The sequence below is a fragment of the Bombina bombina genome, chromosome 11 (assembly GCF_027579735.1).
Source record: "Bombina bombina isolate aBomBom1 chromosome 11, aBomBom1.pri, whole genome shotgun sequence".
Lineage (NCBI taxonomy): Eukaryota > Metazoa > Chordata > Amphibia > Anura > Bombinatoridae > Bombina > Bombina bombina.
This window is the reverse complement of record NC_069509.1, coordinates 176999173-177026377: the sequence shown is the minus strand read 5'-3', so window position 1 is coordinate 177026377 and position 27205 is coordinate 176999173. Positions and strand designations below refer to the sequence as shown.

General features: G+C 37.2%; 1 protein-coding gene across 6 annotated transcripts in view; it reads right to left on the bottom strand.

Annotated features, from left to right (window-relative positions):
- Positions 1–27205, bottom strand: part of MRTFB (myocardin related transcription factor B) — a 530378-nt gene that overhangs the window by 88338 nt on the left and 414835 nt on the right. For all 6 annotated transcript variants that reach the window (XM_053694678.1, XM_053694677.1, XM_053694679.1 and 3 more), the window contains 3 exons: positions 23607–23768; positions 21505–21677; positions 2434–2550 (listed from right to left, as the gene is read on the bottom strand). In XM_053694678.1, coding sequence (XP_053550653.1) covers positions 2434–2550; positions 21505–21677; positions 23607–23768 — 452 coding nt within the window. The remainder of the gene's footprint in view (positions 1–2433; positions 2551–21504; positions 21678–23606; positions 23769–27205) is intronic.

Here is a 27205-nt window from a genome sequence, read left to right as displayed (position 1 = left end):
GGATATAGTGATGTGAGTACAGAAAGGGATATAGTGATGTGAGTGCAGAAAGGGATATAGTGATGTGAGTACATAAAGGGATAGAGTGATGTGAGTACATAAAGGGATATAGTGATGTGAGTACAGAAAGGGATATAGTGATGTGAGTACATAAAGGGATATAGTGATGTGAGTACATAAAGGGATATAGTGATGTGAGTACAGAAAGGGATATAGTGATGTGAGTACAGAAAGGGATATAGTGATGTGAGTACAGAAAGGGATATAGTGATGTGAGTACAGAAAGGGATATAGTGATGTGAGTACATAAAGGGATATAGTGATGTGAGTACATAAAGGGATATAGTGATGTGAGTACAGAAAGGGATATAGTGATGTGAGTACAGAAAGGGATATAGTGATGTGAGTACAGATAGTGATATAGTGATGTGAGTACAGAAAGGGATATAGTGATGTGAGTACAGAAAGGGATATAGTGATGTGAGTACAGAAAGGGATATAGTGATGTGAGTGCAGAAAGGGATATAGTGATGTGAGTACAGAAAGGGATATAGTGATGTGAGTACATAAAGGGATATAGTGATGTGAGTGCAGAAAGGGATATAATGATGTGAGTACAGAAAGGGATATAGTGATGTGAGTACAGAAAGGGATATAGTGATGTGAGTTCAGAAAGGGATATAGTGATGTGAGTGCAGAAAGGAATATAGTGATGTGAGTACATAAAGGGATATAGTGATGTGAGTACAGAAAGGGATATAGTGATGTGAGTACAGAAAGGGATATAGTGATGTGAGTACAGAAAGGGATATAGTGATGTGAGTACATAAAGGGATATAATGATGTGAGTACAGAAAGGGATATAGTGATGTGAGTACATAAAGGGATATAGTGATGTGAGTACAGAAAGGGATATAGTGATGTGAGTACAGAAAGGGATATAGTGATGTGAGTACAGAAAGGGATATAGTGATGTGAGTACCGAAAGGGATATAGTGATGTGAGTACAGAAAGGGATATAGTGATGTGAGTACAGAAGGGATATAGTGATGTGAGTACAGAAAGGGATATAGTGATGTGAGTACAGAAAGGGATATAATGATGTGAGTACATAAAGGGATATACTGATGTGAGTACAGAAAGGGATATAGTGATGTGAGTACATAAAGGGATATAGTGATGTGAGTACAGAAAGGGATATAGTGATGTGAGTGCAGAAAGGAATATAGTGATGTGAGTACAGAAAGGGATATAGTGATGTGAGTACAGAAAGGGATATAGTGATGTGAGTACAGAAAGGGATATAGTGATGTGAGTACAGAAAGGGATATAGTGATGTGAGTACAGAAAGGGATATAGTGATGTGAGTACATAAAGGGATATAGTGATGTGAGTACAGAAAGGGATATAGTGATGTGAGTACAGAAAGGGATATAGTGATGTGAGTACAGAAAGGGATATAGTGATGTGAGTACAGAAAGGGATATAGTGATGTGAGTACATAAAGGGATATAGTGATGTGAGTACATAAAGGGATATAGTGATGTGAGTACAGAAAGGGATATAGTGATGTGAGTACAGAAAGGGATATAGTGATGTGAGTACAGAAAGGGATATAGTGATGTGAGTACAGAAAGGGATATAGTGATGTGAGTACAGAAAGGGATATAGTGATGTGAGTACAGAAAGGGATATAGTGATGTGAGTACAGAAAGGGATATAGTGATGTGAGTACAGAAAGGGATATAGTGATGTGATTATAAAAAGGGAGGGGATGTTATTAAATAGTAGTTGGATCTGAGAGTAAAATGTGCAGTGGGTTTGACAGTAGCGCTCTCAGATACTTTAACCATAAGGACAAAATTAAATCTATGGATAGAGCATGCAATTAAAATAAGAAAAACAACTTTCCAATATACTTCTGTCATCAAAATGACTTCAATTTCTTGGTATCCTTTGTTCATAAGTTAAAGAGTCAAAGTCAGAAAATTAAACTTTCATGATTCAGATAGAGCAGCAATTTTAAACAACTTTCCAATTTATTTCTATTAACAAATTTGCGTCATTCTCTTGGTATCCTGTGTTGAAGAGCAGGCTCAGTAAAAGCAATGCACTACTGGGAGCTAGCTGCTACATGTATGCCTCTTTTTTTATAACATTTCTACAGACATTGTAGCAAACACTGCTGCCATAGAGTGTTAAAGACACGTCCCTACTACTTCAGCCTGCCTATGTTTACTCTTCAACAAGGGATGCCAAGAAAACTAATTTGATGAAAACAAGTAAATTAGGAGTTTATTCTTAAATTGCACTGTCTATCTGAATTATGAAAGTTTACTTTTGACTTCTAAAAAGAACATATTTATTTAATTACATGAAAATAAATAAATAACACTGGAAATGATCTAGGACAAAACAAACAAAAGCATTTACCTTTACCAGTGTTGGTCCGGGCTTGGAGACCGGACAAGACACAGGGGAGCGTGTCACAGCATCAGTAGCCGGTGCCGGTTTAAGTGCTTCAGGAACAGGTGAGCTTACAGTTTGGCACTACAAGAAATCAGATATAGAACACTTACAGTTTGGCACTACAAGAAATCAGATATAGAACACTGATTATTACAGTAAACAAATACAGGGCACTTTGCTCTTACTGTATATTAAATACATGATATACCGGACTTTGCCCAATACTAAAAAAGCTCACTGAACTTCATGTGTGCACTCAAACATTAGCAAGTGACTCTCCTCACCCCTCAGCAAGCGCTACCCAGGTGCTGAACCAAATATAGGCCGGCTTCCATGTTTAAATTCCTGTTTTTTCAAATAAAGATAGCAAGAGAATGAAGAAAAATTGATAATAGGAGTAAAATAGAAAGTTGCTTAAAAGTGTTGCTCTATCTGAACCATGAAATAAATAAATTGGGTTTAGTATCTCTTTAAAGTGCCATAAAACATGTTGAGATATGTGCATATCCTAAAAGGGCTAATTAAGTTAAAAAATTGTTTAAAAACTGCTGGCAAGTATTTTATAATAATTTTCAAAAATAAGCAAAAAAAAAGTCTGATCCACCCCCCCTTATCAGTGTTTTGCATCATAAACACAAGCATTGTATTTCAACTGAGTTAACAGCAGCTTATTTGCTTGTAGGCATGCTCCAGCAGATAATACGTGTCTATATTTTCCATTCTACCAAATCAAAAGGTAGATATAGGTGCAGCCATAAAAGGAATTGTGTGTGTGTGTGTGTGTTGGGGGGGGGGGGGGTTTAGAGCTGTACAATTCAGAAACTTAAAAGAAAGGGTTAATGGCGAGGCACTGCAGTATAAATTTGCAGGTAAAATAATTAAAGTACACATTATTATATTTTGTCTCTATCCCAACTTGTTTTATGTTCCTTTAATTGTTGACATATGAGTGTGTATACATATAACAAGTGAGTAGAAGATATTCTGGAGGAGAGCATTTTCAGAAACAGAGGAATACTGTAACAATGTTATTATACAGCCATAAGATCTATGACTAAGGAGCACTATCTGAGGTTCCTACTTTACACAAGAGGTGGAGTGAGGATAAGTACAGTTAAGGAATTTAAGTAAACCCTACATGTACATAAGGCTATTTAGAAGGATTATTCAGAGAGTAATTAAGCCTGAGCTTTTTCACATAAACCAGAAACCTGACAGTCTAGATGGGTCTATTTATTATTTTTTAGATTTACAATATTCTAATCTTTTTGACATTGATGTTTATATAAACAACACAGCTAGAAAGTTGTGGACTAATTACTGTTTGTCACTGCATTAATAAAATGTGCTCCAAAAATATAAGGAAAATAATCACAGATTCCGCAGCACTAATTAATTATGTTACAGAAACTAACGGCTAGATTTGGAGTTTGGCGGTAAAAGGGCTGTTAACGCTCCGCGGGTTTTTTTCTGGCCGCACCATAAATTTAACTCTGGTATCGAGAGTTAAAACAAATGCTGCGTTAGGCTCCAAAAAAGGAGCGTAGAGCATTTTTACCGCAAATACAACTCTCGATACCAGAGTTGCTTACGGACGCGGCCGGCCTCAAAAACGTGCTCGTGCACGATTCTCCCATAGGAAACAATGGGGCTGTTTGAGCTGAAAAAAAAACCTAACACCTGCAAAAAAGCAGCGTTCAGCTCCTAACGCAGCCCCATTGTTTCCTATGGGGAAACACTTCCTACGTCTGCACCTAACACTCTAACATGTACCCCGAGTCTAAACACCCCTAGCCTTACACTTATTAACCCCTAATCTGCCGCCCCCGCTATCGCTGACCCCTGCATTACACTTTTAACCCCTAATCTGCCGCTCCGTAAACCGCCGCCACCTACGTTATCCCTATGTACCCCTAATCTGCTGCCCTAACATCGCCGACCCCTATGTTATATTTATTAACCCCTAATCTGCCCCCCACAACGTCGCCGACACCTGCCTACACTTATTAACCCCTAATCTGCCGAGCGGACCTGAGCGCTACTATAATAAAGTTATTAACCCCTAATCCGCCTCACTAACCCTATCATAAATAGTATTAACCCCTAATCTGCCCTCCCTAACATCGCCGACACCTACCTTCAATTATTAACCCCTAATCTGCCGACCGGAGCTCACCGCTATTCTAATAAATGTATTAACCCCTAAAGCTAAGTCTAACCCTAACACTAACACCCCCCTAAGTTAAATATAATTTTTATCTAACGAAATAAATTAACTCTTATTAAATAAATGATTCCTATTTAAAGCTAAATACTTACCTGTAAAATAAATCCTAATATAGCTACAATATAAATTACATTTATATTATAGCTATTTTAGGATTAATATTTATTTTACAGGTAACTTTGTATTTATTTTAACCAGGTACAATAGCTATTAAATAGTTAAGAACTATTTAATAGTTACCTAGTTAAAATAATTACAAATTTACCTGTAAAATAAATCCTAACCTAAGTTATAATTAAACCTAACACTACCCTATCAATAAAATAATTAAATAAACTACCTACAATTACCTACAATTAACCTAACACTACACTATCAATAAATTAATTAAACACAATTGCTACAAATAAATACAATTAAATAAACTATCTAAAGTACAAAAAATAAAAAAGAACTAAGTTACAGAAAATAAAAAAATATTTACAAACATAAGAAAAATATTACAACAATTTTAAACTAATTACACCTACTCTAAGCCCCCTAATAAAATAACAAAGACCCCCAAAATAAAAAATTCCCTACCCTATTCTAAAATACAAAAATTACAAGCTCTTTTACCTTACCAGCCCTGAACAGGGCCCTTTGCGGGGCATGCCCCAAGAATTTCAGCTCTTTTGCCTGTAAAAAAAAACATACAATACCCCCCCCCCCAACATTACAACCCACCACCCACATACCCCTAATCTAACCCAAACCCCCCTTAAATAAACCTAACACTAAGCCCCTGATGATCTTCCTACCTTGTCTTCACCATGCCAGGTTCACCGATCCGTCCTGGCTCCAAGATCTTCATCCAACCCAAGCGGGGGTTGGCGATCCATAATCCGGTGCTCCAAAGTCTTCCTCCTATCCGGCAAGAAGAGGACATCCGGACCGGCAAACATCTTCTCCAAGCGGCATCTTCTATGTTCTTCCATCCGATGACGACCGGCTCCATCTTGAAGACCTCCAGCGCGGATCCATCCTCTTCTTCCGACGACTAGACGACGAATGACGGTTCCTTTAAGGGACGTCATCCAAGATGGCGTCCCTCGAATTCCGATTGGCTGATAGGATTCTATCAGCCAATCGGAATTAAGGTAGGAATTTTCTGATTGGCTGATGGAATCAGCCAATCAGAATCAAGTTCAATCCGATTGGCTGATCCAATCAGCCAATCAGATTGAGCTCGCATTGTATTGGCTGATCGGAACAGCCAATAGAATGCGAGCTCAATCTGATTGGCTGATTGGATCAGCCAATCGGATTGAACTTGATTCTGATTGGCTGATTCCATCAGCCAATCAGAAAATTCCTACCTTAATTCCGATTGGCTGATAGAATCCTATCAGCCAATCGGAATTCGAGGGACGCCATCTTGGATGACGTCCCTTAAAGGAACCGTCATTCGTCGTCTAGTCGTCGGAAGAAGAGGATGGATCCGCGCTGGAGGTCTTCAAGATGGAGCCGGTCGTCATCGGATGGAAGAACATAGAAGATGCCGCTTGGAGAAGATGTTTGCCGGTCCGGATGTCCTCTTCTTGCCGGATAGGAGGAAGACTTTGGAGCACCGGATTATGGATCGCCAACCCCCGCTTGGGTTGGATGAAGATCTTGGAGCCAGGACGGATCGGTGAACCTGGCATGGTGAAGACAAGGTAGGAAGATCATCAGGGGCTTAGTGTTAGGTTTATTTAAGGGGGGTTTGGGTTAGATTAGGGGTATGTGGGTGGTGGGTTGTAATGTTGGGGGGGGGGTATTGTATGTTTTCTTTTACAGGCAAAAGAGCTGAACTTCTTGGGGCATGCCCCGCAAAGGGCCCTGTTCAGGGCTGGTAAGGTAAAAGAGCTTGTAACTTTTTAAATTTAGAATAGGGTAGGGAATTTTTTATTTTGGGGGTCTTTGTTATTTTATTAGGGGGCTTAGAGTAGGTGTAATTAGTTTAAAATTGTTGTAATATTTTTTCTTATGTTTGTAAATATTTTTTTATTTTCTGTAACTTAGTTCTTTTTATTTTTTGTACTTTAGATAGTTTATTTAATTGTATTTATTTGTAGCAATTGTGTTTAATTTATTGATAGTGTAGTGTTAGGTTAATTGTAGGTAATTGTAGGTAGTTTATTTAATTATTTTATTGATAGGGTAGTGTTAGGTTTAATTATATCTTAGGTTAGGATTTATTTTACAGGTAAATTTGTAATTATTTTAACTAGGTAACTATTAAATAGTTCTTAACTATTTAATAGCTATTGTACCTGGTTAAAATAAATACAAAGTTACCTGTAAAATAAATATTAATCCTAAAATAGCTATAATATAAATGTAATTTATATTGTAGCTATATTAGGATTTATTTTACAGGTAAGTATTTAGCTTTAAATAGGAATCATTTATTTAATAAGAGTTAATTTATTTCGTTAGATAAAAATTATATTTAACTTAGGGGGGTGTTAGTGTTAGGGTTAGACTTAGCTTTAGGGGTTAATACATTTATTAGAATAGCGGTGAGCTCCGGTCGGCAGATTAGGGGTTAATAATTGAAGGTAGGTGTCGGCGATGTTAGGGAGGGCAGATTAGGGGTTAATACTATTTATGATAGGGTTAGTGAGGCGGATTAGGGGTTAATAACTTTATTATAGTAGCGCTCAGGTCCGCTCGGCAGATTAGGGGTTAATAAGTGTAGGCAGGTGTCGGCGACGTTGTGGGGGGCAGATTAGGGGTTAATAAATATAACATAGGGGTCGGCGATGTTAGGGGCAGAAGATTAGGGGTACATAGGGATAACGTAGGTGGCGGCGATTTGCGGTCGGAAGATTAGGGGTTAATTATTTTAAGTAGCTTGCGGCGACGTTGTGTGGGGCAAGTTAGGGGTTAATAAATATAATATAGGGGTCGGCGGGGTTAGGGGCAGCAGATTAGGGGTACATAAGTATAACGTAGGTGGCGGTCGGCAGATTAGGGGTTAAAAATTTTAATCGAGTGGCGGCGATGTGGGGGGACCTCGGTTTAGGGGTACATAGGTAGTTTATGGGTGTTAGTGTAGTTTAGGGTACAGTAGTTAAGAGCTTTATGAACCGGCGTTAGCCAGAAAGCTCTTAACTCCTGCTTTTTTCAGGCGGCTGGAATCTTGTCGTTAGAGCTCTAACGCTCACTGCAGAAACGACTCTAAATACCAGCGTTAGAAAGATCCCATTGAAAAGATAGGCTACGCAAATGGCGTAGGGGGATCTGCGGTATGGAAAAGTCGCGGCTGTAAAGTGAGCGTTAGACCCTTTAATCACTGACTCCAAATACCAGCGGGCGGCCAAAACCAGCGTTAGGAGCCTCTAACGCTGGTTTTGACGGCTACCGCCGAACTCTAAATCTAGGCCTAAATATGCTATCAAAACACTGCCCCGCTACATATCTTGATAATACTATAATAGGGTCTAAAATGTTATTTTATGTTACAAACAGAATACAGGGATCAGACATAAGGCTGATTGTCTCAGTGTATAACGTTATTAACAAGCGCACATTATTTTATGTTACAAACAGAATACAGGGATCAGGCATAAGGCTGATTGTCTCAGTGTATAATGTTATTAACAAGTGCACATTATTTTATGTTACAAACAGAATACAGGGGTCAGACATAAAGCTGATTGTCTCAGTGTATAACGTTATTAACAAGTGCACATTATTTTATGTTACAAACAGAATACAGGGGTCAGGCATAAGGCTGATTGTCTCAGTGTATAACGTTATTAACAAGCGCACATTATTTTATGTTACAAACAGAATACAGGGATCAGACATAAAGCTGATTGTCTCAGTGTGTAATGTTATTAACAAGTGCACATTATTTTATGTTACAAACAGAATACAGGGGTCAGACATAAGGCTGATTGTCTCAGTGTGTAATGTTATTAACAAGCGCACATTATTTTATGTTACAAACAGAATACAGGGGTCAGACGTAAAGCTGATTGTCTCAGTGTATAACGTTATTAACAAGCGCACATTATTTTATGTTACAAACAGAATATAGGGGTCAGACATAAGGCTGATTGTCTCAGTGTATAACGTTATTAACAAGCGCACATTATTTTATGTTACAAACAGAATACAGGGGTCAGACATAAGGCTGATTGTCTCAGTGTATAATGTTATTAACAAGCGCACATTATTTTATGTTACAAACAGAATACAGGGATCAGACATAAGGCTGATTGTCTCAGTGTATAACGTTATTAACAAGTGCACATTATTTTATGTTACAAACGGAATACAGGGGTCAGACATAAGGCTGATTGTCTCAGTGTATAATGTTATTAACAAGCGCACATTATTTTATGTTACAAACAGAATACAGGGGTCAGACTTAAGGCTGATTGTCTCAGTGTATAACGTTATTAACAAGCGCACATTATTTTATGTTACAAACAGAATACAGGGGTCAGACATAAGGCTGATTGTCTCAGTGTATAATGTTATTAACAAGCGCACATTATTTTATGTTACAAACAGAATACAGGGGTCAGACATAAGGCTGATTGTCTCAGTGTATAACGTTATTAACAAGCGCACATTATTTTATGTTACACACAGAATACAAGGGTCAGGCATACGGATTATTGTCTCAGTGTATAATGTTATTAACAAGTGCACATTATTTTATGTTACAAACAGAATACAGGGGTCAGGCATAAGGCTGATTGTCTATGTGTATAACGTTATTAACAAGTGCACATTATTTTATGTTACAAACAGAATACAGAGATCAGACATAAGGCTGATTGTCTCAGTGTATAATGTTATTAACAAGTGCACATTATTTTATGTTACAAACAGAATACAGGGGTCAGACATAAGGCTGATTGTGTCAGTGTATAATGTTATTAACAAGCGCACATTATTTTATGTTACAAACAGAATACAGGGGTCAGACATAAGGCTGATTGTCTCAGTGTATAACGCTATTAACAAGCGCACATTATTTTATGTTACAAACAGAATACAGGGGTCAGACATAAGGTTAATTGTCTCAGTGTATAATGTTATTAACAAGCGCACATTATTTTATGTTACAAACAGAATACAGGGGTCAGACATAAGGCTGATTGTCTCAGTGTATGTTATTAACAAGCGCACATTATTTTATGTTACAAACAGATTACAGGGGTCAGACATAAGGTTAATTGTCTCAGTGTATAATGTGATTAACAAGTGCACATTATTTTATGTTACAAACAGAATACAGGGGTCAGACATAAGGCTGATTGTGTCAGTGTATAATGTTATTAATAAGCGCACATTATTTTATGTTACAAACAGAATACAGTGGTCAGACATAAGGCTGATTGTCTCAGTGTATAACGTTATTAACAAGCGCACATTATTTGATGTTACAAACAGAATACAGGGGTCAGGTATAAGGCTAATTTTGGCAGTGTATAATGTTATTAACAAGCGCACATTATTTTATGTTACAAACAGAATACAGGGGTCAGACATAAGGCTGATTGTCTCAGTGTATAACATTATTAACAAGCGCACATTATTTTATGTTACAAACAGAATACAGGGGTCAGACATAAGGCTAATTTTGTCAGTGTATAATGTTATTAACAAGCGCACATTATTTTATGTTACAAACAGAATACAGGGGTCAGACATAAGGCTGATTGTCTCAGTGTATAATGTTATTAACAAGCGCACATTATTTTATGTTACAAACAGAATACAGGGTTCAGGCTGACCGTAGTGTGTAACATTAATACGCAGTAGGGGTCTGGGCACTGCAGGGACACATTCCGCTGGATAAAATCACAGAACTAATGGTTCTCTAATGAATGTTGTTAATGTTATGATTACTGTTGCTTATTTGTATAGTGCAGCTAAATCAATACCAACAAACAATTTAAATCAGGAACGGTCAGTTAGTGGCTCATGGATCATGTGATCCTCTGTACCAGGGCTCGACAAACCCAGGAGCCTGGGAGCCACTGGCTCCTAGAATTTTACCCCTGGCTCCTAACTTTTTGGGTTATTCTCCATATATCTATGTACAAACCCAACTGTCTGGCTCCTAAAAATATGCCTGGCTCCTAATTTTTAAACAGATTTGTCAAGCTATTTTTTTGTGGCCACCAGGAAAAAAGCAGAACTAAGAAAGTTTATCAGTTTTTGTGGTCCCAGGAAAGAGCAAAACTAAAATGTGTGCAGACCTCTCAACTGTCCCTATTTGAAAAGGACAGTCCCTAATTCTGAGCTCTGTTCCGCTGTCCCTCTGAACTTGTCATATGTCCCTATTTGCAAACTTTTCCCTAAGCCACCCCCACTGAACACCCAGGCATGCCCACAAACTACCCAGACATAACCACTGACCACCAAGATACACCCATGATTCCACAGCTCCACCCACAAAATGGTGACGGGCCCCCATCAACCTCCTGAGTCCCTGAGACCAAGCCACAAATGTTGGGAGGTATGTATGTGTTTTGGGGCTGTCTGTTGGGTGGACAAACAAGATGGTCAGACAGAGGGGATCCTGCAACCTTGAACAATTTAAAACTACCTGCAATTTTGGCAATTGTTGATGAAAACAAAAACTACAGCACATGCTGACTTTATGTTCTAAATACAGTAGATTTGCCTAAAAAATGAGTAGATTTTTTTGGTGACAAATTTCAAAATTTGCTTATATTTTCTACCCCCTGTATCATGTGACAGCCACCAGCCAATCACAAAATGCATGTACGTATACACTGTGCACATGCTCAGTAGAAGCTGGTGCCTCAAAAAGTGTGAATATAAAAAAAGATTGTGTATATTTGAAGTTGTTTAAAATTGCTACTCTATTTGAATCATAAACATTTCATTTTGACTTTAGTGGTCCTTTAATGTGAAGCACAGCTGTACCAGGTATTTACTACAGATGAACAACAAAGTATCAAGCAAATAATTGTTGTCAAAAGTGATAAAGGGTCACTGGTTTAAAGCTACAGAAACTACAACTAATTTAGACTTAATTGCACAAGCACAGTGCAAGACCTGAAACTGTTCTGTAGACTTCAAGGAAGTGGGAGAAGGTAAAATGTTATTTGACTGTGTTTTGTAGTTTATGAAACAGACGTAAGAACTGACAAAAAGCCAAGCATATAAAGCCTGATATTTAGACACAGAAAGACAAGTCTGATGTTTAGACACAAAAAGACAAGTCTGATGTTTACACACAGAAAGACAAGTCTGATGTTTAGATACAGAAAGACAAGTCTGATGTTTACACACAGAAAGACAAGTCTGATTGTTACACACAGAAAGACAAGTCTGATGTTTACACACAGAAAGACAAGTCTGATACTTACACACAGAAAGACAAGTCTGATACTTACACACAGAAAGACAAGTCTGATTGTTACACACAGAAAGACATGTCTGATTGTTACACACAGAAAGACAAGTCTGATGTTTACACACAGAAAGACAAGTCTGATTGTTACACACAGAAAGACAAGTCTGATTGTTACACACAGAAAGACAAGTCTGATGTTTAGAAACAGAAAGACAAGTCTGATTGTTACACGCAGAAAGACAAGTCTGATTATTACACGCAGAAAGACAAGTCTGATGTTTAGAAACAGAAAGACAAGTCTGATTGTTACACACAGAAAGACAAGTCTGATTGTTACACACAGAAAGACAAGTCTGATTGTTACACGCAGAAAGACAAGTCTGACTTTTACACGCAGAAAGACAAGTCTGATTATTACACGCAGAAAGACAAGTCTGATGTTTACACACAGAAAGACAAGTCTGATAGTTACACACAGAAAGACAAGTCTGATGTTTAGAAACAGAAAGAAAGGTCTGATTGTTACACACAGAAAGACAAGTCTGATTGTTACACACAGAAAGACAAGTCTGATTGTTACACGCAGAAAGACAAGTCTGACTTTTACACACAGAAAGACAAGTCTGATTGTTACACACAGAAAGACAAGCCTGATTGTTACACGCAGAAAGACAAGTCTGACTTTTACACACAGAAAGACAAGTCTGATTGTTACACGCAGAAAGACAAGTCTGACTGATACACACAGTAAGACAAGTCTGATTGTTACACACAGAAAGACATGTCTGATTGTTACACATAGAAAGACAAGTCTGATGTTTACACGCAGAAAGACAAGTCTGACTTTTACACACAGAAAGACAAGTCTGATGTTTACACGCAGAAAGACAAGTCTGACTTTTACACACAGAAAGACAAGTCTGACTTTTACACACAGAAAGACAAGTCTGATTGTTACACACAGAAAGACAAGTCTGATGTTTACACACAGAAAGACAAGTCTGATGTTTACACACAGAAAGACAAGTCTGATTGTTACACACAGAAAGACAAGTCTGATGTTTACACGCAGAAAGACAAGTCTGACTTTTACACACAGAAAGACAAGTCTGACTTTTACACACAGAAAGACATGTCTGATTGTTACACACAGAAAAACAAGTCTGATTGTTACACGCAGAAAGACAAGTCTGATTGTTACACACAGAAAGACAAGTCTGATGTTTACACGCAGAAAGACAAGTCTGACTTTTACACGCAGAAAGACAAGTCTGACTTTTACACGCAGAAAGACAAGTCTGACTTTTACACGCAGTAAGACAAGTCTGACTTTTACACGCAGAAAGACAAGTCTGACTTTTACACAAAGAAAGACAAGTCTGATGTTTACTTTGATGTTTTCTGTCCCTATTCTTGAAATCCAGTTCTTCCTGCCAGATACAGGCTGCCATGTATTATCCCAGGACTAAGCTCTCTGCGAGTTCACCAGCTACTTCTCACTTAACAAGACTTCCAATTAAACAAATCCGGAGAGAAGCAATGTTAAGTTATGATACTTGCAATCTTTATTTATGTCAGTGGAGCCAACAACTTCTATTTTCTGGCAGTTGAATTAAAGCTTTATATCTACTCTGCTGCTTTTTTTTTTTTACTGTATTATAGTTGATTTTCTATCCTTGTCTTAATCTTACATTAATGTGGAATTGCTATATCTATATAACGATTAGGGATGGGCGAATGTGCAATTTGCTTGGTAGAATGAATAGTTCTATGTGCCATCTATCGAATGTTACTTTAGTTTCCGAATGTTTATAATTAGATTGAATATCCCCATTTAAAATTTTAAAGGCAATATTCGATTTAAAGGGACATTCAACACTGCCCACAACAATAACCTATGTTTCTAAACTAAGTATAAAGAGCAAGCTTCAACGTTCCCCCTTTCTCTTACTTACTGCCTTCACTGTTCAATCCTCATTGATAACTTCAAAATGTGTCTCCTAATATGGCTGCTTAACTCCCCCCACTATGACGTACAGCTCGTCTTCTTCAAACTAGCCGGCACTTCTATCTCATTTCTCCTACTTCAATCCCAGCGCGTTCACGGGCATTAGCGCATGCGCGATACAATAGGAACATTAAAAGCGGAACCATAATAACCCAAGTTGTTTCCGTTCCGGCAAACTAATTTGTTGATGCGGATAGTGTTATTACCTAACACAACGTAATAGAGTGCTGTAAGTAATATCAGCGTAACGGAAACAACTTCGATTATTTTGGTTCCGCTTTTAGTGTTCCTAGTATATTGCGCATGCGCTAACGGCCGTGAACGCGCTTGGATTTCAGTCCGGGGAATGGGCTCTCATTGGCTGCTAGTTTGAGAAAGAAGGCGAAGACGTCACGGTGGGGGGAGTTAGGAAGACATATTAGGACACCAATTTGGAAGATAACAATGACGATTCAACAGTGAAGGCGGTAAGTAAGAGAAAGGGGGCACCTTGCAGCTTGATCGTTTTATTTAGTTTTGAAACATAGATTAATGTTGTGGGCAGTGTTGAATGTCCCTTTAACAAATACTATCCCAAAGTTCAATAGTTCATGTTGTAGGGAATATAGTAAATTGCTACACTATAGATACAAATATATCAACACAAAATATTGCATAATTCAAATATATTTAAAGAGAGCATTAGAAATACTATTACAAATATATCAATTTGAATTTTTATAATTCAAATATTGCATAATTTGATTTGAATTAGAACAATTTGAATTGAATATTACATTTAAAGATAACATTAGAAATAACATTACATTAAACAAATGTTAGAATGTTGTACAAACACTCGAATTTGAAACGAACTAACAAATATGTTAAAATTTGTTTAATTTTTACATCTCTAACAAAAATGTAATGAAGTGCATAAAACACCAGAACAAGAGGTCATGAGTTTGAGGGCAGAAAGACTAATTTGCTAAAGCACTTCCTCACAGAACTGGTAGTTGAATCATGGGGGCAGTATGGAGCTTGATGCCCCGTGTTTCTGAAACAGAAGTTATGAAGCAGCGGTCTAAAGAGCGCTGCTCCATAACCTGTCCGCCTGCTCGGAGGCCGCGGACAGACATTGCCAGAAATCAACCCAATCGAATACGTTCGGTTGATTGACACCCCCTGCTAGTAGCCAAAATCTGCAGAGGGCGGCATTGCACCAGCAGTTCACAAGAACTGCTGGTGCAATGATAAATGCAGAGAGCGTATGCTGTCGGCATTTATCGATGTGCAGCGGACATGATCTGCAATATCGGATCATGTCCGCTCGCACATTAATAAATAGGCCCCATGGAATAGACTTCAATAAGGGAATCCTGAGAATTAAATCAAAGGACACTAAAGTTAAAACTAAAAACGTTCATGATTCGGACAAAACATGCAATATAAGGAAAACAAACAACCTTCCCATTTACATTTAATCCCTTTAACATCATCAAATTGTGTACAGACTTTTTGTAAGCACGCTTTCTGAGGCACCAGCTCCTACTGAGCATGGGCAAGAATCCACATTATAAACAGGAGTCTTTGATTGGCTGATGACATCACATGATAGAAAGGACCGGAAAATGGAAGGACATTTTTAAATGTGTCAGAATAAAATCTTCCATTCTTCAGAAATTCAGAGCAAGAGCTATTACATTGTCTTTTTATTATGCAATTTGACTGTATTATTGGTCATTTAATCTTGTACTTCAGAAGAGAATATGACTTCTGTTTCCTTTCTGCCATCACAATATATATTAATATATTTATATATATATATATATATATATATATATATATATATATATATATATATATAAATACATTCACACAGTGCTTCTTTATATAAACAATCCTTACAGGTACATATTTCATAAATATCTATCATGTTACCTATAGTATATGTTACTTTATATTTTTGTTTTTCTACAATTTAAGGTACACAATGTTTTTTCCCTTTTTAATGGATCAGGTGAGATGTAATTTTTGTCTCTAGGAATTAGCAGATTGATTCGTACACACATTCCAGAATAGACATTTAACTTGATTCATACATTAAAGAATACCTTTCCTGCTACGCACACACTGTCCTAATTAATCACTCAGAGATCATTATGATTTATTAATTCTAGAGATAAAACACACCGCAACCTGTTAAATACTCCCTTGGTAGAGTTTCTTTACACTAATGAGATTCTGTGTATTTAATGCTATATTTAGCAATTATGTGAACAATTAATGAGACTAAATGCTGCAATGGGTATGCCGGATATGCTAACATCTATACTGTTTTAAAATATGTTACACATTTTACATCCAAACCCTTCTAATGACGGATGTGTCACTTGTAGTTGTGTAATATAAGTCATACAAAAAATAAATAAATCTGTAGGTTTGTGGGGGGAGGGGGGTGTATCAGCAGGAATCCTAAATCCTTTACTTGGCTTAAGTCTGAGTTACGTATCAAAAGGGAGGTGGTATAAAAACAGAGTACCCTGACGAAAAACAGACTTAATAAATGGACTGAATTGTGGGAAGTATGACGTCTTTATTGTTTAACGCAATAAAAAAGCTTGATCTTTCCAAGGAAAAAACAGGTAGATTTGTTTATGATGTTATGAATGGTAAGCTTCCATTTTCAATCAATGCTGTCTCTGGATATCCTTGTATATCCTTATATGTATTGGTATTTGGATGTGTATATCTATTAATGTGTCTGGGGTTTCTCTTCGGAACACTAAGAGTTGTGGTCTATCCCTTGCCCTTGTACTTAACAGCAGCTGGCTTGGATTAACAGAGTTTTGCCCTTACACTATCAGGCAGGCATAGTATGTATGAATGACTTTCATCAGATCCCAAAAATGAAAAGGAAATATCCTCTTAACCTCAGTATATTCGCCAAGCTGTGAATTAGTTGTGCACTGTTATAAGCCCTATCTATAGTAACTAAAGTGATTTCATGCAGTTTGTAAAATGGTCTCTCAGACGTTTTGTTAAACATATAAATCTACATAAGAAGTTGTGTTTAAAACGATGCATTAAAAAAGGTAAAATCTGTTTACATTTGAATTGAAACGAACAGATGGTGGCATGACAGTTTATTTATTCAGAATAAGAACAGGAGTTTTTCTTTAAATTAAGTTGAAAGTGATTTTTTTTTCTTTCAAAGGTGGATTTAAAGAAACAAAAAAAGTAAGTTTAGCATATATATATATATATATATATATATATACACACACACAGTATATATATATATTAGCTCAGCACATTTTTTTATATTAAGGTGCAGCAGGATTTGCTATATATACACAGTATATATATAATATATATAAGCTCAGCAGTATGGAGCTTGATGCCCCGTGTTTCTGAAACAGAAGTTATGAAGCAGCGGTCTAAAGAGCACTGCTCCATAACCTGTCCATCTGCTCGGAGGCCGCGGACAGACATCGCCAGAAATCAACCCAATCGAATACGTTCGGTTGATTGACACCCCCTGCTAGTGGCTAAAATCTGCAGAGGGCGGCATTGCACCAGCAGTTCACAAGAATTGCTGGTGCAATGATAAATGCAGAGAGCGTATGCTGTCGGCATTTATCGATGTGCAGCGGACATGATCTGCAATATCGGATCATGTCCGCTCGCACATTAATAAATAGGCCCCATGGAATAGACTTCAATAAGGGAATCCTGATAATTAAATCAAAGGACACTAAAGTTAAAACTAAAAACGTTCATGATTCGGACAAAACATGCAATATAAGGAAAACAAACAACCTTCCCATTTACATTTAATCACTTTAACATCATCAAATTGTGGACAGACTTTTTGTAAGCACGCTTTCTGAGGCACCAGCTCCTACTGAGCATGGGCAAGAATCCACATTATAAACAGGAGTCTGTGATTGGCTGATGACATCACATGATAGAAAGGACCGGAAAATGGAAGGACATTTTTAAATGTGTCAGAATAAAATCTTCCATTCTTCAGAAATTCAGAGCAAAAGCTATTACATTGTCTTTTTATTATGCAATTTGACTGTATTATTGGTCATTTAAGCTTGTACTTCAGAAGAGAATATGACTTCTGTTTCCTTTCTGCCATCACAATATATATTAATATATTTTTATATATATATATATATATATATATATATATATATATATATATATATATATATATATATAAAAATACATTCACACAGTGCTTCTTTATATAAACAATCCTTACAGGTACATATTTCATAAATATCTATCATGTTACCTATAGTATATGTTACTTTATATTTTTGTTTTTCTACAATTTAAGGTACACAACGTTTTTTCCCTTTTTAATGGATCAGGTGAGATGTAATTTTTGTCTCTAGGAATTAGCAGATTGATTCGTACACACATTCCAGAATAGACATTTAACTTGATTCATACATTAAAGAATACCTTTCCTGCTACGCACACACTGTCCTAATTAATCACTCAGAGATCATTATGATTTATTAATTCTAGAGATAAAACACACCGCAACCTGTTAAATACTCCCTTATATACATACACAGTGTATATATATTAGCTCAGCAGTAATTATTTATGTTTTGCTAGGCCCTATGAACGTTGACCCAAAATTGTGTCCCATGCATCCAGTATAGATGGGAACATGTGTACATTATTTGCCATTTACTTATTTGTGTTTTATTTGTTTTTCTCATTAACTTACTAGGAAAGAGAAAAAAAAAATGTTCACAATATACAGTCAATGTTATTGTTCTTTTTAAAACATGTTAAAGGGACAGTCTAGTCCAAAGTAAACTTTCATGATTCAGATAGGGCATGTCATTTTAAATAACTTTCCAATTTACTTGTATCACAAATTTTGCTTTGTTCTCTTGGTATTCTTAGTTGAAAGCTAAACCTAGGAGGTTCATATGCTAATTTCTAAGACCTTGAAGGCCGCCTCTTATCTGAAAGCATTTTGACAGTTTTTCACCACTAGAGGGCATTAGTTCATGTGTGTCATATAGATAACATGCATGTGAAGTTACCTAGGAGCCAGCACTGATTGGCTAAAATGCAAGTCTGTCAAAAGAACTGAAATAAGGGGACAGTTTGCAGAGGCTTAGATACAAGGTAATCACAGAGGTAAAAAGAGTATTAATAAAACTGTGTTGGTTATGGAAAACTAGAGAATGGGTAATAAAGGGATTATCTATCTTTTAAAACCATAACAATTCTGGTGTAGACTGTGCCTTTAAGGCACAACCTGTGAATCTCAAGCAGGGTGTAAATGCACAACGAAACTACTGCAGTTCACATCATTTATATTTAATGAAGATCGTCAGAAAGTGTCTAAATCTTAAAGAACCACTCAAGGTAGTAGAAGTGCATAATTAACAAGTGCATAATAAAAAGACAATCATTTAACACCTACTCAGAACTTCAAATAAGCAGTAGATTTTTTTCGGAAGAATTTATTTTCTCTCCCATTTTCCGGAACCCTGTATCATGTGACAGACATCAGCCAATCACAGACTAGTATATGTTCCCCAGAAAGTGTGAATATAAAAAGACTGTGCAAAATTTGATAATGGAAGAACATTGGAAACTGTTGCTCTATCTGAATCATAAAAGTTTATTTTGACTTGAGTGTCCCTTTAACGCTGATTTGTCCCTTCCTAGGTTTACAGCCCATTTGTACTAGATGTGAACATTAACAGGTGCTAGCACACAAACACATCTGCCTCAGAAGAGACCATTTATTCCCAGTACACTGTTCCATTGGCTATATATGGCACTAGGGCTGTACAGAACACAACATATACACAAATGTATCACTCAGCCAGCCAGGAGGGTGCCCCTCTAAGAGAAGGTGTCCCTAGGCAGCTGCCTAATGAGACATCCAGCTGTGACTGTGCTATGTGTATTTAAACATAAATAAGGGGTTTCTCACAAACCAACTATAAGGCATTTAGTGTTTTTATATAAAATAAACAAGACTGCTTACTTTATATTTAAATGTGACCCTTACTATGCAATTCCTAATTGTGAATAGCAAACTGAGAATCTTCATGCTATAAATAAAGAGACAGGAATCTGCTAAGTGCCATGCAGAGAATCTGTGTAATTACAGAATAAATATTCCGACATACACACACACTGTCACACGGTGTGTGTCACACTCTTCTCATCTAAGATATCCACAGACTCGCTTGGGCTTGTATAACACAGTGTACAAAAGCCTGTGTCCGTGCCAGTAATGATGATTTGATATTAGAGGTGTGACCTTGCAACACAAAGACATCTATATCTTAATATTAACTGACAGGCCGAGTAATCCAGAGATTACAGGGGAAGGGATGTCCTCTCCTATCGCATGACTTTGCTTGCTGCACATATCGTATTAATCATTGTGTTAAGCCACAAGAACCATTTATACAGATTTGTTTTTTTTATATTTACATATATGGGATATGTATAATGCTCTCCCTAAGGATTGTCTTAAAGAGAATATGGACCAAACATTTAAGACTAGTATTAAATTGCAAATTAATTTGCTGAAATATATTTATAATATTAAAGAATCAACTCAGAAGTGCTAGGAAAGGATGGGAGAGGATGAGAATACGCACCCTTTGTGTTAAACAGCACACTGGATTTATTTTGGACACAACTGCATGCAAGTGGGTACAGGTTTTTACAGTGAACTTTACAATAGATAAAAAAAATAATGGTGCTGACTGTCCCTTTAAATATTTTATGGGGTTTCAGTTTGGAGTTGAATGTTTCTTTAATTATTAAAGGGACATTAAATACAAAAAAAATCTTTCATCAGATAGAGAATACAATTTTAAACAACATTCCCATTTACTTCTATTATCTAATTTGCTTCATTCTTTAGATATCCTTTGTTGAATAAATAGAAATAGACATTGGTGGGCCAATCACACAAGGCATCTATGTGCAGCGACCAATCAGCAGCTACTGAGCCTATCTAGATATGCTTTTCAGCAAAGAATATCAAGAGAATGAAGCAAATTAGATAATAGAAGTAAATAAGGAAGTTGCTTAAAATTGCATGCTCTATCTGAATCATGAAAGAAATGTTTTGGGTTTAATGTCCCTTTAAGGCAGCAAAATGCACAGACAGGAAGCAGACATAAAACTGTTCATATCAGGTATAGTAACTGAAAGCAAAATTCATTTATGGTAGAGATAAAAGTGTGAGATTAAGATCCTCTATTTTATAAAAGCAAGAGCCACACAAATGATCGTATAGTCAATTATCCCATCTAGGCGAGAGTCCCCAGGTGTATTCAGTATAGATTGTTACATTGCAAGCTCAGTAATGCATCAATAACTTACACCTTATAGTTGTAAACGGATTCTATCTAGAGTAGCCGTGCTGTATACCTGAATGGTAATGTTAGATATGGGAGATGACGAATCACTGGTTTTTATCTCTCCCGGAGATGCCGCTGACCCTAGCGACTCTTGGCTTGCAGGCTGCTCTGGGGACAAAGCATCGCTGCTGTCTTCATCAAAAGACAAAGTATCCAGGGGCTCAGGGTAACTCGCTTGACCAACTGCCGGCAAAAATATATAATGCATTAATAAATCTTAGTAGAATGCAATTTAATGATGACATTTCATGATGTGATAAGTATGAATCAGCGCATCTAATAAATGATGTGATAAGTATGAATCAGCGCATCTAATAAATGATGTGATAAGTATGAATCAGCGCATCTAATAAATGATGTGATAAGTATGAATCAGCGCATCTAATAAATGATGTGATAAGTATGAATCAGCGCATCTAATAAATGATGTGATAAGTATGAATCAGCGCATCTAATAAATGATGTGTTGTTGATTAGTGCTGTACACCTTGTTAATGCAGTGGGCTCAATTGTAAAAGCCTTGCAAACCTACATTAAAAATCAGTATAATTGTATAACCCAGAACAGCGAGGTATAACCAGCCCTTCCAACAAATATAAATATATTCGCCCTCTGTGTATCTGTATATGTGTATTCATCTGTCTGCTTATTTATCCATCTGTCTGTATATATATCTATATGTCTGTCTATATAAACCTATTTTTCAGTCTGTATATCTATCTGTCCTTTTGTATATTCCTTTCTATGTATCTATATATCTACTTATTTATCTGTCTGTATATCTATTTATTTATCTGTCTGTATATATATATATATATATATATATATATGCCTCTCTATTTGTATGTCTTTATGTATATACCTTTCTGTTTGTCTGTCTGTATATTTATCTGTCTGTATGTATATACCTTTCTATTTGTCTGTCTGTTATTTATCTGTATGTATATACCTTTTTATTTGTCTGTATGTATATATGTTTCTGTTTGTCTGTCTGTATATTTATCTGTCTGTATGTATATATGTTTCTGTTTGTCTGTCTGTATATTTATCTGTCTATATGTATATACCTTTCCAGTTGTGCAGTTCTGTAATATTAGTTGTTCCTGAATGTATGCACACTGTATGCACACTGACTGCACACTATATGCACACTGACTGCACACTATGCACACTGACTGCACACTGCGTTCTATATATTTTACTAAATATCTCTCAGCATCTGTGAATTTGCACAATATTATAAAACGATCAGCAATAACCTTTTTTCCCGCTTTGTTATATTAAAGGTATATGTAATATAACATGGTACACAGATCTGCCATTGGCTGTTCAATAACACAATAATAAAACGCAATGACATCTTTCATTAAAGAAAAGCAAGATTTTCATAAAAGTCAGTCACAAAAAAACAGATATCTTGAAAATATTTTATTATCCTCAGACACTGACATTTGCAATGCTATTCCCCATCCCCTTGAAGAATATCTAGACATTATTATTATTTTTTTAAAGTGCCACAAAATTCTGTAGTTCTTAAATACATGCGAGTTTAAAGGGACAGTCTAGTCAAAATTTAAATGCACATAGATGAATTACATCTTTGAATAGATATAAATGTATTAGCAAAAATGCTTCTAGTAAAGGTTATCACTGTTTTAGTGTTAACATTTGTCTCTGCACGTGCATGTGAGGCATAGCTAGATATTCTGTGCATGAGCATTTTAAATAATGCAGCTGCTCAGAGCGCCAGTGGGGCTTGTATCATATCAGTAATTAACAAATTGAGTCATTACCATATGTTAAAAGCACCATAGGCTCTCTGAGCAAGTGTTGTGTTTAAAATGCTGGTGCACGGTGCATACTTAAATACACTTTTGAAAAAGTTATAGCTTTTATTAGAAGCCTTTTTGCTAACGCATGTATATTACAAAATTGCTTCTGTTTAATACCGAAATGCATACATGTGGATTCCAATTTTGGCTGGAATGTCCCTTTAAATGCCCACCAAGCTGTAAACAGCAGAAATTAACCGTTTGGCAGCCGAGGTGCATTCTGGGCACAGTAACCCATCTTTGGAGGTGTGGTTATTCAGCTGCATTATTTCACACTTGCCTATAATGACATCTTTTAAACATTCATCAACCGGAAGAATGTTCTTCTCCACCAGTTCCATTGGGCCCGGCCTCTGCGCAATTTTCTCATTCAAATCGTCTGCCAGCCTTGCCCGTTTTAGTTTCATCTGAGTTGCTTGCAGCGAGGGCTCAGCTAAGGTCTCTGTAAAATAAAGCGAGTTCATTATTACCAGGACGTTTACCCCCATGTATCAGAAACAAAAGTATTAAATTGTTTTTCAGTTTTCATAAGCAATACCCATTAGAGATGCGCATCTGTCAGTTTCGTTCATTGTCGAATGCGGAAGTAGAATTCTGTTTGCGGTATTCGGCACTATCCTCTTGTACAAGTGAAACACACTAAGATCGAAAAAAGTCGAATACCAAAAACAGACTCCTACTTCTGCATTTGATAGTGAACGAAACTGCCAAATGCACATCTCTAATTTCCATATTGTATAAAAACATCATGCACAATATCTGCTATTAAATGTGCAATGGTCACTCTTCAAGATACAAAAATAAACCACAATTAAAAGCCCCTTATAGAAATAGCGTACAATGTGCAAAGAACCAGGAGTGCATACTGCAGTTATCCTGAGATTGTCTGTGTATAGGGCAATGCTACAGTGAGTCTCACATGTCACCCCCAGAGGGACAGGAGACCAGGAGTACATACTGCAGTTATACTGAGATTGTCTGTGTATAGGGCAATGCTACAGTGAGTCTCACATGTCACCCCCAGAGGGACAGGAGACCAGGAGTACATACTGCTGTTATACTGAGATTGTGTATAGGGCAATGCTACAGTGAGTCTCACATGTCACCCCCAGAGGGACAGGAGACCAGGAGTACATACTGCAGTTATACTGAGATTGTCTGTGTATGGGGCAATGCTACAGTGAGTCTCACATGTCACCCCCAGAGGGACAGGAGACCAGGAGTGCATACTGTAGTTATCCTGAGATTGTCTGTGTATAGGGTAATGCTACAGTGAGTCTCACATGTCACCCCCAGAGGGACAGGAGACCAGGAGTACATACTGCAGTTATACTGAGATTGTGTATAGGGCAACGCTACAGTGAGTCTCACATGTCATCCCCAGAGGGACAGGAGACCAGGAGTACATACTGCAGTTATCCTGAGATTGTCTGTGTATAGGCCAATGCTACAGTGAGTCTCACATGTCACCCCCCAGAGGGACAGGAGACCAGGAGTACATACTGTAGTTATCCTGAGATTGTCTGTGTATAGGGCAATGCTACAGTGAGTCTCACATGTCAACCCCCAGAGGGACAGGAGACCAGGAGTGCATACTGCAGTTATCCTGAGATTGTCTGTGTATAGGGTAATGCTACAGTGACTCTCACGTCACCCCCAGACAGACAGGAGACCAGGAGTACATACTGCAGTTATCCTGAGATTGTCTGTGTATAGGGTAATGCTACAGTGAGTCTCACATGTCAACCCCCAGAGGGACAGGAGACCAGGAGTGCATACTGCAGTTATCCTGAGATTGTCTGTGTATAGGGTAATGCTACAGTGAGTCTCACATGTCACCCCCAGAGGGACAGGAGACCAGGAGTACATACTGCAGTTATACTGAGATTGTCTGTGTAGAGGGTAATGCCCCAGTGAGTCTCACATGTCAACCCCCAGAGGGACAGGAGACCAGGAGTGAATACTGCAGTTATCCTGAGATTGTCTGTGTATAGGGTAATGCTACAGTGAGTCTCACATGTCACCCCCAGAGGGACAGGAGACCAGGAGTGCATACTGCAGTTATCCTGAGATTGTCTGTGTATAGGGTAATGCTACAGTAGGTCTCACATGTTACCCCAGATGGACAGGATACCAGGAGTACATACTGCAGTTATACTGAGATTGTCTGTGTATAGGGCAATGCTACAGTGAGTCTCACATGTCACCCCCAGAGAGACAGGAGACCAGGAGTACATACTGCTGTTATACTGAGATTGTCTGTGTATAGGGCAATGCTACAGTGAGTCTCACATGTCACACCCAGAGGGACAGAAGACCAGGAGTACATACTGCAGTTATCCGGAGATTGTCTGTGTATAGGGCAATGCTACAGTGAGTCTCACATGTCACCCCCAGAGGGACAGGAGACCAGGAGTACATACTGCAGTTATCCTGAAATTGTCTGTGTATAGGGCAATGCTACAGTGAGTCTCACATGTCAACCGCAGATGGACAGGAGACCATCCTGAGAGTACTGTCTGTGTATAGGGCAATGCTACAGTATATTTCACATGTCACCTCCTCTGAAGGACGGGAGACCAGGAGTGCAAAATGTAGTTATCCTGACATTGTCTGTGTATAGGAAAATGCTACAATAAGTCTCACGTGTCACCTACCCCAAGACAGAAGGGAGAACTGTATTACATTCCTTTAAAAATTATCCTTAGATTATTTAAACATTAAAGAGAAATTAATTTGAAATCATTTAAACAGACATAAGGCTTTAGTTTTAAGTGTAATCATAAAGAAAATAAAAACAATAATTCATACTGAAAAAAAGAAATGTGTTATGTAATGTGGCACAAAAAGAAGAGAAAAATAGGTAAATGTTGAACTGTCATATATATAAATGTGACAGCAAAGTATGTTACACAACTCATCAGACTAGATGATCCGGTTATCATACAGGAAGAAGTTTACTTTGCTAGAAAACAATAAGTGTATCTCATTGGGGAAAAAAAGTTTGCTGCCTAATATAATACCCGAGAGGTATAACCGCCCATAAATATGATTGTATTTTAGATAAATTCTGTGACTCAGTAAAGGTTCATTCCCTCGCTCTTATACAACTTTGTTTTAAAACATTAATGCAAGAGAAAATCTCCCCATTCATTGTTCATATTTCTTTAAGAGTTGTAACATTATAATAAATAGATGGCAACTTGCGTTAACAGAATTAGCCATGGTTCCATTCCGTTGCATACATATTGCCTGGGAACAATCGTGTGATTACTGCATCTACATATTACATGGATGGTACATTAAAATGATGGTCTAGAATAGAAATAAAACGTTTTATTTTGTTTCACTTTTTAAAAAAACGTGTTTAACTTCTGCAAAGGAGGATCAACCCCATTGTGCTCCAGATTATGATATGGCCAGCGATTAGAGCATACTTATGTATGCCTGCTTCTCATTGGCTAACCAGCTGTATCTTAACTTGCTGTGACAGTGAAATACAACTTTGACTATGATTTAAACATTTAACAATAAACAAAAGTAATTTGTTTACAAATAAAATGCTGTCATAAAATAAAGCATTTTGTTACACCAGACTGTCGCTACTCCACAATTGTTATTGTTTAAAAAGGTAGATAATTCCTTTATTACGCATTCCCCAGTTTTGCATAACTAACACTGTTATATTAATATACATTTTACCTCTGTGATTACCTTGTATCTAAGCCTCTGCAGACTGCCCTCTTATTTAAGTTCTTTTGACAGAATTGCATTTTAGACAATCAGTACAGACTCATAAATAATTCCTCTGGAATGAGCACAATGTTATCTATATGGCAAACATGAACTAGTGCTTGTCTAACTGTGAACAACTGTCAA